At 42.8% G+C, this 17,894-nt stretch overlaps 1 protein-coding gene across 1 annotated transcript; it reads right to left on the bottom strand.

Moving 5' to 3' along the window:
- Positions 1-3,669: 3,669 nt before the first annotated feature.
- On the bottom strand, positions 3,670-17,008 carry NAE1 (NEDD8 activating enzyme E1 subunit 1). The gene is made up of 20 exons (XM_082290339.1): positions 16,927-17,008; positions 14,801-14,904; positions 14,650-14,710; positions 13,793-13,823; positions 13,428-13,499; positions 13,016-13,095; positions 12,365-12,474; positions 11,921-12,030; positions 11,269-11,331; positions 10,960-11,023; positions 9,798-9,889; positions 8,474-8,533; positions 8,253-8,386; positions 8,029-8,104; positions 7,744-7,783; positions 6,698-6,784; positions 5,592-5,684; positions 5,068-5,182; positions 4,943-4,992; positions 3,670-3,937 (listed from the first exon to the last, which is right to left on the bottom strand). The coding sequence occupies exons 1-20, from the start codon at positions 16,980-16,982 to the stop codon at positions 3,828-3,830; spliced, it is 1,608 nt and encodes a 535-aa protein (XP_082146465.1). The 5' UTR covers positions 16,983-17,008; the 3' UTR covers positions 3,670-3,827.
- Positions 17,009-17,894: the final 886 nt, after the last annotated feature.

Raw genomic sequence — 17,894 nt, 5'->3', positions numbered from 1 at the left:
TTTTGCTTTATCTCTGTTCTTGTTCTACAACAGCAAGGAAAAAAGTGTTTTCAGTTCTGTTCAGTTTAGCAGTTTTTATAGTGTCTGCAGAATAAATGACATCATTTTTCTAAAATGCACTCTTTCCAGTTTTCTGCCTTTACTCTGTCACCTGACACACACATACAGTTTAATGTATTCTTGCATGGCAAAGTTCTCCTTTGGAAATAGAGTATTTTATAATAACCCTGCATTTGTAACTACTGCGTTATCATCTTTTGAAAGTGGACACTCTGCAGAAATCAGGTAATTCCGTGTTCCCACTGAGGGACACTGTTAATGTCCCTGTCAGTAAAGGATATCCCCTGCTCTGTGTCACTGATCACAACAAAGCTGAGCCAATTTTCCTTACAATAGAGGCCAACTTTGCCATCAGCCAACATGTGGCACTCAAGTAATGTTACTTAGGGGGTGAACACTATAAAACACTCAGCTTTCTGCTGCTCAAGGAGCCACTAAACCATCAGTGTTGTTCTAGTGGTACTGAACAAACCAAAGACAATGAGCACAGAGACATATTTCTTACACTAAGAATTTATTTTAATTCACCAAAGACATTGTCACATTACATGAACCACATAACCCACAAAACCCCACATCACTGATTCTTCACAAACCCACTGTGGCAGCCTCTGAGAGCTGAGCAGCAGTGACACTCAGGTTTGGAGGCAGAAGGATGGTCCCTCAAACATACCCCAAGTCCCAAACACAAAAGGTTGATGCAAGCATCACAGTAACCTATTACTCAATTTCTCAAAAAATTACTTAGCTCCAGGTAGAAACTTTAAATCAGTGGTGAATCCAGCTTAATAATGGATTAGCTTTCCTTCTCAAAGTGGAGCGAAGGCTGGAAGCAGTATCAGTGTCATCTTAATGAAGACAGACAGCCCTGCTTTCTGTTTAGTTACTGATTGTCCCCATTCCTTTGCTGCTTCCATTAGAGAGGGAGATTTTAGAGAGTTCATCTCCCTTTAACTTTTCAGAAGTGATAATAGACATGCATTTCATTTTCCTGCAAATCCAACCCTGCCACAACAGGGAAAAGCATGCAAGCCTTCTTCACCTCTTTTTGTGCTACTGCTACAACCCCACCAGCCTAAGAGAAAACAAAAACCACCATAACAAAAGGAAGGCTGTAAAAATGAGTTCACTCTGGAGCTAATTGCATTTCAGAAGAGTTTAATTTAATACGTGTTTATACAATTATACAATATAGGAAGCACAAGGCGTTAAAACCGTATGTATACAAGGACACATCTGGACCCTACCTGGATCTTTTACTTTTGCAGCCTACACGAAACAGTATTTATACGCCAGCCTACGTTAATTAGATGCAAATAGCTCACCTCTGTTGGTGCATCACAGGGCAAGGTGGAAAGACAAGCAACTATATTTGCTTCAACAAATATCTGGCAAATGTTGCACATAAAACAGATTACCTCTTCTCCGTCAGTTATGGAAAATAACCCAGTAACATCCCTTCAAATCTCAAAAACCTCTCCTGGAGAAGTGTAGATCTGTCAGTGTGTGTGTTCAGCAGCACTAGAGCACATGGCTGGCACGGTCAGTAGACCAGCCAGCCTCGGTGGGATTTATTCTTTGAAACCCAGGGACCAAACCCCAAAGAAGGGGGAAGTCCGGATTGCTGGCGTCCTGTGGAAATCAAACCCCACAGCAGCAGCTGAGGCTGTGAGGACGCTGTGCTGTGGAACAGGACTTGGGGGTGTTCTGGCCTATTTCAGCTCCCTCCCACCCCTCCTCGCTCAGATGAGCTCTGTGTGTGATTTACAGCTCATTATTCGAGCTCCACTTTGAAGTCTTAACAAGCACTCCAGATCAGCCCAAATATAAATAGGAAAGAACAGAGAAAAAAATACTTTTAAAGGGGCGGGAGGAGGGGCGGGAGGAGGGCAACAGTCGAAAGATGAAACGCCAGCTGCATTCTTCTGTGGCAGGGCTGGGGAGTCCCGAGGGGGGAAATGGGGCACGGCTCGGGTACCTGTGATCCGGCGGCGCGGGTGGCTCCGGGCAGACCCCGAGGCGAGGCGGGTTCCGGCTGCCGAGCACTGCCCGCCGGGCTGAGGGCTGGGATCTCCGGGCTGAGGGGGAGCGGCGGCCCCGCCGGGCTGAGGGCTGGGATCTCCGGGCTGAGAGGGAGCGGCGGCCCCGCCGGGCTGAGGGCAGTGCCCGGCCTGGCCCCTCAGGAGCCGCCGCAGCGCCGCTCGAGCGCCTCAGAGCGCGGCTGCCCTCGGACTTGGGACAACCCTGAGCCTTCCCCTCAGCCAGGCGGGAAGCACTTGGAATTGTAGAATCGTCAGGGATGGAAGAAATCTTTCACACCAGTTCAACCGTCAGCCCAGCACTACCATTGCAAACCCTAAACCACTAAACTATTTCCCAGTGTCAGATCCAGAGGCCTCTTAAAAACCTCCAGGGATGGCGACTCCACCACCTCCCTGGCCAACCAATTCCCAGGCCTGAACACCTGAACAGTGAAAAAATCTAATCTGAATTTCATCTTTCAACTTGAGGCCGTTTCCTCTGGTTCTTACTGCAGGCACGGCTGAAGAGACCGGCCCCACTGCACTGCACGCTCCTGTCAGGGAGTTGGAGAGCGCGATGCCCCTCCCAAGCCCTCTCTTCTCCAGATGGAACAAACCCAGCTTGCTCAGCTACTCCTCCCAAGCCTTCATAAGCCTTGTTGCCCTTCTCTGGACACGTTCCTGCCCCTCAATGTCCTTTCTCACGAGGGGCCCGGAGCTGGATGCAGCACTCAAGATGTGCTCACCAGTGCCCAGCACAGAGGGACAGGCACTGCCCTGGTCCTGCTGCCCACACTAGTGCTGCCACTGGCCAGGTGCCGCTGTCCTGTTGCCCACTTGGGCACACATTGGCTCATACCGAGGCAGCTGGTGACCTGCAGGATGTGGCACTTGGCCTTGTGGAACCTCGCACCGTTGTCCTTGGCCCATTGATCGAGTCTGTCCCAGTCTGGCAGCAGAGCCTTCCCGTCCTCCAGCAGCTCCACACTCCCAGCCAACTGGCTGGCTGCAAATTTACTGAGGGTGCTCTCAATCCCCACACACAAATCATCAATAAAGGTGTTAACCAGGACCAGCCCCAGAACGGAGCCCTGGAGAACACAATTCAGTGCAGCTCGGTTTGCATACTCTGCAGCTGGAGGCTGCAATGCCCCCACAACAGAAAGAGCTGCCATCCCTTGGCATTGGCTACACACAGAGATGCAGGAAAAAAACCTTTTACTAGGTGAATACAGCTGGCAGAACCAAGCTTTCAGGCACACACTCCGTTTCCCTAATGACCCTGAACTCTATAAAAGGTATTTCACTTTCCAGCTCTTCACACCATTGGATCCTCAGACCATCAGAGCTCCATCAGCCTCTCACCCTTTTGCACCTTCTTCCCACTCAAGCTGATGAGCAGCTTTTACAAAAACAACCTCACTTCTGCTGCAAATGAGGTGAGCCAATTTGCAAATGCAACCTACCTTGCCAAAAGCAGCTACTGCCTTTTTCTTCCAGAGGTGAATCAGAAAATTCTAGATTTAAAATATTGCCAGGATATGGTATGATTTTATTTGTCCTTAGGAAACAACAACAACAAGAAGAAGATCATTACAAATAAAGGAACTTTAATTTGCAGGTAATACAGAATAGAACAGTCCAGTCAGTGGCAGAACACCACAGTATTTACAGAACTGTAAATACTGTAAAAACTGTAAATACAGCAGCAGCAGTGCCTGGAGGCATCAAATGCAAGAGCTTGTCCTACAGCTGGAAAGTTGCTGAAGTCTGTGACATTCCACTGTAAATAAAGGTGTTATTAAAAATTACAAACTGCCCTGTAATGACTTTGATAACTTCCTGTGCAGCAGCTCCTGTAAAAGAGAATAAAAACCAGAAGGCAGTTAGCAGGTAATATTCAAACAACAGTAAAATAATGTTATTTATCTAGAAGTCCCTACACTGGAATTGTTTTAGTGATAAATCTGATAAATCTCCTAGGAGGCAAAAATCCTTTCAGTACTTCCCGGTATAAAAGAAGATCACAAAGCTGCTACTTCAAATGTTAGCTTTGCGTACTCTTTCTCTCCAGGTACATACACACAGAGCAAAAATGTGTGTGCAGACAGGCCCATGCAAGTTCTGACCTCTCTAAACTGAGAAGTTAAATTTAAAAAAAAGCATGTAAACCTTAACTGCAAAATAAACTGAAGGGTCACTTCACTATGATCCCTTTGAGTTCTCCTGTAATAGGAAACATTCTGTAATTTCTTCAGAAGTTACCTTTATGTATTCTTCTAAAGAATGATACAGACCAAATTTTGCTTAATCAGAAAAAAATTCCTACATACAGACTATATAATACATAATTATCTTCAGCACTGCATGAAGCCAAATAAAGAAGGTAAGTTAACTGATATATCTATTTTGAGCATCCATTAAAACATACCTGCAGGTTGAATGAAAGTAAGAAACCAAGGCTATTTATATTTCATAGATCTTTAACATAAGTGTTCTGTGTTAAAAGATGTGTTCTGCATCAATTTTAATACTACTATAATTACCACTTTCTTTTTAAAAAAATTAAGCCTCTTTCAAGCATTTCACTTTTAAACACATTTTTAAGCTTGAAGAATTGAGGTACTGAGATTGTGTTTGAAGTTTATTTGGCTGCTTTTACACCCTTGCTCTGCCCATTCACTCTATATATACACACACATCTGGAGAATGAAGGGGAGGATTCTGCCCTAATCCCATCTTTGACTGCAGCCTGTGATTGCAGCCTTTGCTCTGACAGTCCAAAGTAATTAAGCCAGCAGAGGTTGTGCCTCAGCAGGCTGTTGTTGGTGTGGCCCTGGGAAAGGCAGTGGCACCCTTACCTCCCATGAAGGCAGCAACAGCGTGAGGCTCAGCAGCTCCGTAGCGACAACTGCACGGGAAAGGAACGATCAGAAACTGCCAGGCAGCCTTACCAACAAAGCCACACTTCAAATGCAACACTTACAACTCATGCACATAGTCATCTTTCACCACTACAGACAGCCCATGTTCTTGGAGGAAACCAGTAAGGCATGATTTTAGTTTTCCAATATCATCTTCTACCTGGTAGTTGTAGACACCTGCAAAATAAATCAACTGTTTCATCACACAACTGTAACACCACAGTCAAAGCTAATGGGTTTAAATGGCAGTCTAAATATTTTGTTTTCCTAAAAAGTTTCTAAGCCAATTAATGTGTTATTAACACATTGAATATTCTGTTGATGCTACTCATGATAGACAAATTACTGCATAGCTGAACTGATTCATAATCCACACAACCTATTTCAGTGGTACTAATTCAGATAAATTCCTTTAAGTTCCCAAAGAGAAAAAAATTCTCATTTTAATTTTCACATTCCTAAAGTTGTATTAGTATGGAAACAAAACCGCAACCGATGTTGTATTGGTAGTTTGTAACTTGTACTACAGTAACTATTGGATCTTAGTATTTCCTTTGATGATGTGAAGTAACTGGTGTTGGCATACCTGGGTATCTACCATGCTGCTTGTAAAACCTATTGACAGCCCTCAGCATCACATACAGCACTATTTCACTGTCTGGGTTATCCATATGGGAAACTGAAAACAGCAAGAGAACTGGTTAGCTGGTGCAGATGAAATGGAAAAAGAAAGGTTTTGAATTCCCTGAAAACAAACTGTGAAATCTGCAGTAGAAAGAAACTTTAATGAATACAACCTGTGACAGAATCTTAATCAAACAACTGTCAGATACACAATTTTGCCTCCAAAGTTTATGACCCTGTTATATGTATTTAATATAAACTATTCAGTGAAGAAACCCACATTTCAATTCTGGCAGCTGCTTTAATTTAAATGGGGTATTCCTTAGTTATAATTTCAGGATTTGAAACACATGCTTTAAGTATTTAACTGTAATGACTGTAATTACAAAACAGGTCTTAAATCCCTTACCACACAGCTCAGTAGTCTTTGTAAATACTAACTACTTATATCCCCCTGCCCATTGCCAACTAATTCAAGGAGCTTTCACTGAAATTGTAAATATTACAAGATGTATGTATACACAAAATATGTATTTTGTCCAAAACATTCAGAGGACTTGTATAAGCTTAACTTCAACAAACTTCAATAAAAAAGTATTTCCAGCTTTTTTATTTATGCAGGCTCAAAAAAAAAAAGGCAATATAAAAACCAAAAGCAATATTAAGTAACTCGTTTGCTAGTTCACATACTAAAGAGGTAAGCTGAAAGGGGTCAAGATAATTATTTTCATTTCGTCAGGTTAAAGCACCTTTTCAGCTGTCAGAAATAACTGAGGTACAGAAAAGAGAAGTTTGAAGAAAACAGTGTTTTATTTATAGACTACTACAAGTAAAATCCACGAGAAAAAAAAAAAAAGCTGAAACGTGCATCAATCAGTAAGGTCATTTTTGACATTTCAAAATCAAATTGAATTCAACATTCTAGACTTAAAAACTCCCTACTTGTAGTTGATGCCAAATGATAAAACTGCCCAACACAGTAGAACATGTAGCTTACAGTCCTTTTTCCTCCCCAAACCATCCCAAGGTGGAAGTGCAGTGAAGTTTGTGCCAAGCAGCAGTACTTACTGATTGCATCCTTGCTGAAAGAGCTCAGGCTGCACTCCTCAGCCAGGGACCTGCAGCGCACCACGCGCAGGAAGGCGGCGTTGCTGCCTGGGCACAGGGCACAAGGAGAGAGCCAGTCAGTGGCACCACTCACCACAGCCCTGGCTGCCTGCCTCGCTGCTCTGTGACATGGGCAAGACTGCAACTTAACAGGATTTTATTGAACACCTTCCTGTTTCTTCTTAGCTTGCAGTAATAAAAATCTGTGTAACTACGCTTAGGTCTATGGTCAGGAGAGCTTCAGGGAAACACTTTGTGCTCATGTGGAATCTCCATGTATCTGCCATGTTAATGGAACAGCTACACCACAGCAATTCATCAGTCACAGCCACCATGTTTCCCTCTTCCCTGCTGCAAACCAACACGGTTCTTTCCATCTTCCACTATATCTAACACTGCCTCACAATGTCCTCAATTAATATTTTAATAGCACAGCTGGAAAAGGTTATTCTCCAGTATCATTGCTATGAACCAACCCAGGGTGCAGTTACAACCCAGCACTGAAAAAGGAGCAACTGGGAGGTTCCCAAATGTTTTACCAATGCAGGGCAGCATGCTCCTGGCTCTGTGCTTACAGGGGAGTTTACAGCTGTGAGGAGCCTCAGCCAGGCTGCTGCTGGACAGCTGTACACATCCACAACAGACACAGCCTGAAGTGCCATCAACTGGGTTACAGCTTTTCAGACTACCTCAAGTCTACAGAGCCTACACTCTGAAACCAGTACCCCAGCATGGGCAAGAGTGCTCAGGTACTCATCACAGAGGGCAGCTGATGCTTGCTGTTTGGAGTGAAAAAATACATCATTTTAAAGCCAACTTTTACAGACTCACTCCTGAGAGATGCTGAACATCTGCTACTTCTCCTGAAAAGGAGGGATGCAAACCACTTAGAACTTACTTGAAAAGTTCAAATATTGACTTACTGCTTCATAACTACATGATCATTCAAAAGTTTTTGATTATTTGATCATTCACCTAAACCCAGAAGAGAATCCAAGCATACTCACAGAACAATTTCAATTCTCTCTCTGAAATAGACTCAGGTGCCTAGGAGAGAGAACATACTCATTCCAGTACACACAATGGCCAGAGAATTCCTGCTTTTGGATATATTAACATGTTTATTGTGAAATAACAAGTAACTAATGTACAAAAAGAAGTGTCTTAAATTGTAAATAGTATATCCCTGTATGCATTTGACTTTTATATGATCAAACCAAAAGTGATAAATAAAGCAGATACTTCACAGATACTTCGTTCCATGAGAAGAATGGCCATAGGTTTGCACTCACCTTGCCCAGGGACTGTAACAATTTAGCAGCATGGTTCCCCACAGCAGCAATATCCTTCTTTGCTTTTTCACGGTATCTGGTAATAATAAAGAAGTAAAAAATTACAGCAGAAAACCATCAACTCCACAGTGAAGGCTGTTTTTTTTTTTTTTGTTTTACATTATAAAGACAAAATACAAGCCACATGAATAGAAGTGAGCTCTCTCAAGGAGTTGTCTACTTACACATTTTGCAATTTGATGAATTTACTGGAGTCTGCTGTCATATCAGGAATGGTGCCCCGGACAGGCAAGCTTCCTTGCCCTTCATTTGCCACAAATTCCTTTAAAGCTCGAACCAAAATCCAGAAGGAAGATGACTACAAATGCACAAGAGACAGCCATGTACACAGATGTTATTTACGATGCTTTTTCTACTTTTAAGTCTTACCCTTAACTACTCATACCTGCTCTGTGAGTTTTAGGCAGCAATCATCATTAAAAAGCTCTTCGATGCCTCTTGGAATCTATGAAAATAAATAAATTGGGTTTGTAATTTGTTGACTCTTGATTTCTTGAATTATCTCAACACTCATTAAATAGGTGAGCCAACTCCAAGTGACCTCAGAGTTTCATACCAAATCCCCTCTGAATCCTACAGTCAGTGCTTCTCAGACACATTTCTAATAGCAGCCCTGCCCAAGAGCAAGGCAATGCTTCTGAGCATGATCAGTGTTACAAACAAAATCTCACCTGATTTCTATCTTTGATAGAGAAGATTGAAAAAAACTACAGCAGCAACTGTCCCAACTTCCCACTGCCTGCTGGGGCAGAGCAGAAAAAAGGCCAGGGAAGGGGAATGGGGCTACAAAAGTCAGTGTTTTGACTCCTTAACTGCTGCAGGTCAGTCTGGCACATGAACTCAAATGAATATTAATATCTTGGGCCATGTCTGGTAGTGGCTTGGATGACAGCACTAAGTTTTACCTGCTGCTTTCTTGGGAGCCTTAACATGACTGTCCAAGCAAGGATCAGCACAGTTCAAAACAACAGAACATAATCTAGGAAGAATCACAGAATGTGCTTTTGCCCCATGTAGCCTTTGCAGTTTACCCCAGATGAGAAACTAAGGAAATCAGAGCTCAATTTTAAACCACGAGTTATTAGGTTAGGATTATCTAAAAAACAAAACACCCCTTCTAATGCTTTTGAGCTTGACCAGTTTATGAAGGGAATTTTGTAGTAAGTTTCTTCAAAAGGAAGGAAGTGAATTTATCGTATCAGGAGTCCCTTGCAGCCCTTCATTTCCACAGAGAGTAACTACTACAGCCCCTAGCTTCAATACAGCACAATTTCAGTAAATGCTCTCAGTCTCTCCCCCAGCAGTGTATTTAAATCAGCATCAGCCACACCACTCACTGCTAAATCCTTACAATTGTACCCAGCACTTCACAGAGTTTTTTACAGACTGAACTCTGGAAATCTGAGACAAGAACTCATTGCTGATGCACTCTGGTTGCTGACTCATTCTAGACTTGAATTCAAGTCTGCAGGAGGGAAATGCAGCTTTCTTGCAAGAGCAAGGGAGTAAGAGACTTTTCATAAGCTACAGTGCCAGCTAGCCTAGGTCTATTTAACTACACAATTTCAGTTCTAAACATTGTACTAATCCTGTTTTAGGTAAATACAAATGTTACAAATGAAATTTTTGTCCTAAAACTGTATAATATGTTCTGAGAAAATGAGGCAGTTGAAATTGCTTCAATTTTATCACAGAAATGTTTATTTTACCTCTGTAGGATTTAATGCTGTGTTCACATTTTTTATAGCTTCTTCGAAGTTTTCCTCATCTTCTGGGGTCCCATTTTCATTCTTTAAGATACCTTATTGAAAAAAAAATTAAAATGCACAACTGTTTGAATTACATCTCATCATTTATGTCTTACCAACAAAGCAGACTGGCTTTGGACATATTCATGGCATAACAGCTACCAGCAAAAAAATGAAAAATAAATCACAAGAAAAAAGACCAGATGTAATTATAAAGCTAACCTCATTTAAATTCTGCATATGATTCATTTTCCTGTGATGTTAAGCAGAAGTTACTTAGCACAAAAACACCAGTTTATTTGTGTGAGAAAGAGATAATCAAGTTTCATAAGCACTAAATTAACAATTCAACTCTCCTTCCCATGCCATGTTTCGCTGAGTTTTTTTGATCAAATTTGGCAAACACTTATGCATCCACAGAGCAAGCCAGGCCAAGAAAGGGCCTCCACTAAAAATCTGATTTACCAAGGGTAATTACTACAGATCAGTTCCCTATTACAGCCTGGGGATAAGGGTGACAGAAGCACTCCAAATTTGCACACAGGCCACCTTTAAGTGAGGGAACACCAAAAATTCAGTTAATGGTGTTTTTTCTACAATCATTTAAGACAATGTATTTATACATCTTAAAAATGCCACATGAATTTTAGCACCCTCAGAAGGTATTGGACTGAAACACCTGTACAAATGAGGTCATTCACACACTGGTTACAGTGCACTCAGTGCTACACAACCTGCTCATTCAGAGATGAATGATTACCAAGTGTCTGGTGGGTCAATGGACACACCAAATATTTGCAGTTAATAATAATTCCAGTGCCAAAAGCCACTTGCTTTCCTCCTTATCACATTTTGAACAGCATTTTCTCTTAAGGCCTTTCCTCCCACCCAAATCAAAACACACTCTGGATTTTAGACAGGATGAAATACTGCATACATGTTACTGCTGTCTGGCATCTTAAGATCTACCTGTACAAAACAATCATTTAGCAGAAGAATAATACAGTATATACCAGCAGATCTCTCCTAAATTAAACCCGAGAGAACCTGTGATTACTTTTCAGATACCACCTTGTATCTGTTTCTGCCAGTAGGAATAAGGGACTCCTGGGACATGGATTACCTTGCCGAATCAGTTCTTTGAAGGCTTCTTTCTCTTTGTAACTCTTAGGCAACTGCTCACTTTTCTAAATTTAAAAAACACAAAGAGATTTTTGTCTTTAAAATACCTACTACTAATCTCACTGTGTTCAGACTGCTGAACTCCAGGAGTCTGTCATTGCTCACACATTCACTTGTATTTCAATACACTTGTATTTCAATTAGTAATCTTTCATGATTCCACCTTGTTCTATGTTCCACACTGCCAAAATAATTAACTAGTTTAGAAAAGACAGACCAATAAAAATAATAATACAGTTTTGCAGCATACCTCATTGAACCATTTTGTGAGATACTTCGCTACAATCACAATCCATGGAGTGTGGCTGTGGTCCTGTAATTGAACAGCAGAGAAATCTTTGTCAGGTTGAGAAAAGATAAAAAATAGGAAATGAATTAAAAACTTATTTTCAATGTAAACTCCAAACATCCCTTCCACTATTCTAAAGACACAGGACATGTTCCAGATTTTGATTCAGCTCTAACAATCTTTAACTACTAGAAAAGAAATTATCAAATTATTATTACTTTATTTTACAAAGGGTGAGTCAAGTTCTCCAATATTTTTCTGGAGTGGAACATATCCTATGCACAAACACCCACAGTACAAAGCTCTGCAGCAGTAGGTAACCATAAAAATTAAAAACCAAATTCAAAAAGAGGGTGTGAGGGGGTATTCAATTTAACAAAAGATCAAGCTGTCCAAGAATACTGCTTATTTCCCAAGACCCCACCTGCCTGAGATTTAAATAGACTGGAACATTTGGGGCAGAGACAAAAATAGTTCCTCGTGACTGATTCTAGAGTTGCCTCTGTTCAGATGAGACTTGGCACCAGAGTCATCTGCCAGGAGGCATTTTCACAGCATCCCTGTGCTGTGTCTGCATCTGTCCTGGGGAACACAGTGCACACCACACACCAACCTTTTTGTCCATATGATCCAAGTCATAATCCTGAACGTGTTCTGTCAGTTCTGGAAATGGTTTGTCCAGTCTCAGATCTTCTAACATATTGTCAGGGTGAGACTCAACAACTGTGAAAAAACGACACAATGCATTTCTCAGCTTTATGTCTGGCCTTCGAAACAGAGCTACACCAATACAGCATCACCTGCTCCTTTCACTGCTTGATTCTCAAAGTAAAAGTTCTGTGTAAGTCAACCATAATGTCAAGATAACCCCAAATTTTATTATTTGTTGCAGTCCATAATCCCTACGCATTCCTCAAAGAATGCAAACTACTTAAGACTTAACAAATATTAAATATATCACAAGATGAAAAAAGAGAAACAAAAAACCCCAAAGTGCCATTAGTTATTGAAGCTTTAAACCTTACAGAGAAGCCTTTATCTCAGAAAACCCTCTAACCTGTATGCTCTTTAATAACGACTCTCATGTAACCAACCAGTCCATAAGTCCTGCAGACCAGCAGAGGAATGTTGGAATTCCAGAGAACTTCAGCCAGGCGCAGCAACGTACTGCAAGGAAAACATTCTTTTTTCAGATATACAGAAGACAGTTAACTATGAATTCAACTCCTATACTTGGGAAAGAGATCTCTCAGAAAACTTCTCTAATATCATCATGATCCTAAGTACATAACGTGATTAATTTCATATAGGAATTTACAGTGAGTTGGAAAAATGTTCATCCATCATTTTACTTATGTCTCATTCCATCCTCCCAAATGCTCCACGTATCAAACAGAAAGCTTCAAGGAGTTGTGAAAGAGAGAAAAAAAGAATTAGATCCATGTGTTCACAATCCTAACTTCCAGCAGAGGCAGTTCCAATCAGAGGTACAAAAAGGTCTCTAGAAAATGCCATCACTGGCTGTAACTTTCCTTCACAATGACAAAATTCTGTTCTGTTTAAGTTCTTCTGCAAGAAAGTGCCTGTGTCTATATGTGTGTATATATATATATATATATATATATATATATATATATATATATATATATATATATATATACCTGCTTTTTCAACTGAATGAAAACAAACAACCTGAGGTACTTCTTACCTTTCCGGTAGCTGTGTTGCAACCACTAAGTTAAACCGATTAAAAAAGGAAGGGTCACTGTCTAAAAGCTTTTCTGGACTCTAAATAGGAGAAAAAAAAATGTATGTCAGGGAGCAGTGAAAATTTCTGAGTACAGAAGTACTCACAGAAGTGAGAACAAGTCTGTTGAACATAAAGTGTTAAGTGAAAGTTATAAAATTAAGATGAAGTTACAAAATAATGTTTGAAATACATAAAATGGTTTTTTGTTTGAAATACATAAAAATGATTTAACTTGAGATCATCTTCCTCAAATGCTGTTTTATCCTGAAATCTATTTAAACTGCAACACTGCAAAGCAACACAGAGCTGTTATTTCCCATTTTTATCACACCATGTAATGCACACGTAGTACTCATTTAAGAAGACAAACCTCTTCAACAAAGTTTCCAGAAACATCACTATTCAATTCCTGCAAGAGCTCCGTGGCACTCTGGGCACGATTCTGTTTCAGAGCAATCAAAATGAAACGTAGTTTATACAGTGTATCAGTACTACATAGTACAAGCTAACAATGTACATCCACAAGCTAGCAATGCCAAACCAAGCAAACAACCCCAGGAAACACCCCACAACAAAGCGCATCATAAGCTAAGGCTCCTTACTCCAAGCCTTGCTCATCTGAAGCAAAAATGCATCCCATACACACATGGTTTCGGCATTATTCATAATACCACATTTAAATACTCAACATTTCCACTTTCAATACATGTAAACTGACATTTATTATCTCCTTACCTGACCAATATGGCTTTTTTGTAGAAAGAAACTGAAAAGGAGACAAGAGAGAATTACATGTGCTGACTCTCATACACAACAAACCACACTGCCCCTTAAAGCTGCTTTTTCCACCACTGTTGTATTTTCCTCAGCTATGGTTTCTTAAGAAAGCTTTTCAATGCCCAAGCCATAAATCTGAAATATAAGACATGCCAAACTCCTCTAGAAGACAGGGTCATGCTGCAGGTTCTTTCTCACCAGGCTAATTACAGACCCACTAGCACTGATTTCCTCACATAATGGAATATCCTTCCCCCCCACACAACCCCTGTAGGTATCTATGTGCACCATAACAGAACTTGATCAAGAATTAGTAAGAAAATCATTTTTACAGGATTTGCAAACAGCTTTTCTATCCTTTCCTCTGCTGCACAGAGCCTTTCAAAGCTACAAAAGCTAATAAATGTCTAGCAGTCACACTTGCACAATGACTAATGAAAATTAAGTCATATTCATCACCAAAATCAGGGAAAATATATTGAGCTACACTGAAACACATGCAAGGCTTGCACTGTCATAGCTCGAGACTACAGCAAACAAGTTAATGTGAAGTATTTTTATATTGAGTAGAGCATTGTCCTTATAAACTTGATGTGTGAAGCAAATAGACCTGTAAGGTTTAAACCCAGCAAGTACAATAATTTAGCAGCTAATATCAAAATGACTGTGCATGCTGTCACCCACAGAAGACTTGGAGAAACACAAGAGAGGCTTTTAAAAGAGTTTTACAAGACTTCTTAGCAAACATAGAGATAGAACTACCTATGAAACTCTGTTACTTGGCAATTTGCAACAGAAATCAGTAAAAAACCTACTTATTTCCAACATCTTCTCCAGAGACTTGATTCCCATCGACAATTGTAAACGAACCAATACCTTTGGGGGGAAAAACCTCCTATAAATAACTTGGCATCATCAAGTTATCAGATACATCACAAAGAAGAGACAGAAGAAATATCTACTGACCTGGCAGCACCAAGTTTTTGAGTATTTCAGTTCCTGTTGCTGTTGCATTTATTACACAAACATGGGCAGATTCCAATGCTTCTTGGCCATGGTCACCCCACAGCCTGTATTGAGAGGGAAACCAAAACACAATGAAGTTATTTAACTTCAGATTGCAAAGCCATTATAAACAAACAACAACAACAAGGACAAACGGAGGGCTGGCATGCTACTGTCCATTCACTGCTGAGGGCCTAAACAGCACTAACCAAAATAGGCATCATTAAGGAAACTTACTGTGAAAACTCTGAGACTTTCCAAAGAGCAACCCAGTTTCCCTGGCATTACACCACATGCATGGACACACACCTCTTCCTCTTACAACATACTTTAACTTTTTAAAAATTCCATGGGTTAAAACAATCCTTGCCCAAATTTTGTCCTAATGCTGAATGCTCTGTTCTTCCTAACTTTTATTATAGATAATAGAACTACATATATATTTTTTAAAAAATTTCTTATACAAGACACTGAAATGTACAGGAGGCAGAAATCAAGTCTTGCTGAGTCTGGTATTTCAGACCCCTAGAAAACAGCACTGAGGCTGAAATCAGGCCAGGACAGTCTTGTGTCACACATCATACTTATTTCACTGGGGTTGTAACTCAGAGAATTTTTAGGGTTGGAAGGGACCTCTGGAGGTCACCCAGTCCAGCCCCCCTGCCCCAGGCAGGGTCACCTGGAGCAGGTGACACAGGTATGTGTCCAGGTAGGTTTGGAATGTCCCAGAGAGGGAGACTCCACACCCTCCCTGGGCAGCTATTCCAGGGCTCTGCCCCCTCCAGGAAAAGAAGTTCTTCCTCATGTTGAGGCGGAACTTCTTGTGTTTTAGTTTATGGCCATTGCTCCTTGTCCTGCTGCTGGGCACCACCCAAAAGAGTCTGGCACCATCCTCTGACACCCACTTTTGAGATATATCCATGCATTGATGAGATCCCTCTCAGTCTTCTCTTCTCTGGGCTAACCAGGTCCAACTCCCAGTCTCTCCTCACCAGAGATGCTCCAGACCCCAAATCCTCTCTGTGCCCTCTGCAGGACCCTCTCCAGCAGCTCCTTGTCTTTCCTGTACTGAGGAGCCCAGGACTCTGCACTCCTGAGCTGCACAAACCTATGGAGGGGACAGCACAGGAGGGAACAGCACAGTGGTATCACCACTGCTGAGCCCTTCACTCACACGTATCCATGTGAAAACTAAACAGCCACACTGCAGACAGACACCCCTGACTCCAGTGCCGTTATCCTTCTCTGGTAACTTGGATCTTTTCTGCCCTTTCACAGAACCCCAGGATGGGTGAGGCAGGAGGGGCCCAGGGGCTCCTCTGGTGCCACCTCCCTGCTCCAGCAGGGCCATCCCAGAGCCCAGGGCACAGCAGTGTGTCCATGGGGCTCTGCAATATCCCCAGGGAGGAGACTGCACAGCCTCTCTGGCCAATCTGCTCAGGGCTGGGCCCTGCCCAGGGCAGAAGTTCTGCCTCCTGTGCAGGGGGAGCTCCCTGGGCTCAGGCCCTGCCCGTGGCTCTGGTGCCATTGCTGGGCCCCGGAGCAGAGCCTGGTTCCATCTTTTTGGCACACCCCCCCCTTTATATATTTTACATATATACAGAGTCAGAGAGGTATAGATAGACATACATAATATAAATATATAGAATATACAGATTTACATACTTAAACATTATATACTTATATAACAAACATTGTATAAATAATTTATATGCTACATAAAAACATATATAAGTACTTATGTAGCTATATATATGCCTACGGATCTCTATTCCCCTTCATATACATAAAATTATGTATTAATATATACTTTCTTTTTTTTTAATATGCTCCCCTTAATATATACTGCTTATTTATTGCATATCTGTTTTCCGTATGCCAGTACAGCCCTCACAGCTCCGCCCGAGAGGGACAGGTAGGACACAGCTCCTGCTCCCCGCGGCTCCGCCGGGCCCGGCGCGGCCCCGGGGGCCTGTTCCCGGCGCGGCGCCGAGCGGGCCCGTGGCCGCGGCGGGCAGCCGGAGGCGCGGCCCCGCTCCCCGCCCGGTCGGTGCCGGTCAGTGCCGGTCCGAGCCCACCCGCGGTACCTGAGCTGGCGATCGTAGCGCTGCTCCTTTAGGCCGGCCCGGCCCGGCCGCGCCATGGCCGCTGCTCCCGCCGCGCACGCGCGGGGCGGGGCGGGGCGGGGCGGGGCCGGCGGGGCGGCTCCTGCCCTGAGGAGCGCGCCCGGGGTGCGGGGCCGTGCCGGGGATGCGGAGCCGTGCCGGGGATGCGGGGCCGTGCCGGGGATGCGGAGCCGTGCCGGGGATGCGGGGCCGTGCCGGGGATGCGGAGCTGTGCCGGGGATGCGGGGCCGTGTCCGGGGTGTGCGCTGGGAACGGGCGCTTCTCTGCCTCCCTCAGCCCTGGCTGATAGCAGCGCCTGCGCTCCTGGAGACGTGAACCCGGCAGGGTCGCTGGTAGCCGGAATTCCGCCCCTCACTCGCACCCACCCTGTGTTCACCAGCGCCGTCCCCGCCCTTCTCCTGGGGACCCTCTCCACACCGTTTGCCGCCACATGAGGCCGAACACAGAACGGTATTAAACCCGCCCTTCTCCACATAAATCATTTAGCCCTAATAATAGTCACAATCGGACTAAACCTGCCCCCAGCAGCTTTCCCCGGCATCTCAACCCACCCATTCCTTAAAGCAATGTTACTCCTCTGCTCAGGGTCCATTATCCACAGCCTGCACAGAGAACGTGACATTTGGAAAATAGGAGGCCTACAAAAAATACTTCCAACAACCACTCCATGCCTAACCATCGGCAATCCAGCCCTTGTAGGAACCCCATTCCTAGCAGGATTCCATTCAAAAGAGCTCATGGAGAGTTTAATCACATCCTACCTATGCCTTGGCACTACTCCTCATAAAATGTGGAATATGTACAATTTTGTTAAGAAAATATGTTCTTTGCTGTTTGATCTTTGTAATTTTCTGGCCTAATCAACAAAGAGGGAGATTTAATCCACGAAACAGAGCAGCCAACAAGCTCTAAGTGATGTCCAGGTGTTA

This window comes from Coloeus monedula (genome assembly GCF_965178545.1).
Source record: "Coloeus monedula genome assembly, chromosome: 13".
Classification (NCBI taxonomy): Eukaryota; Metazoa; Chordata; class Aves; order Passeriformes; family Corvidae; genus Coloeus; species Coloeus monedula.
This window is presented reverse-complemented; position numbering and strand designations above follow the sequence as displayed.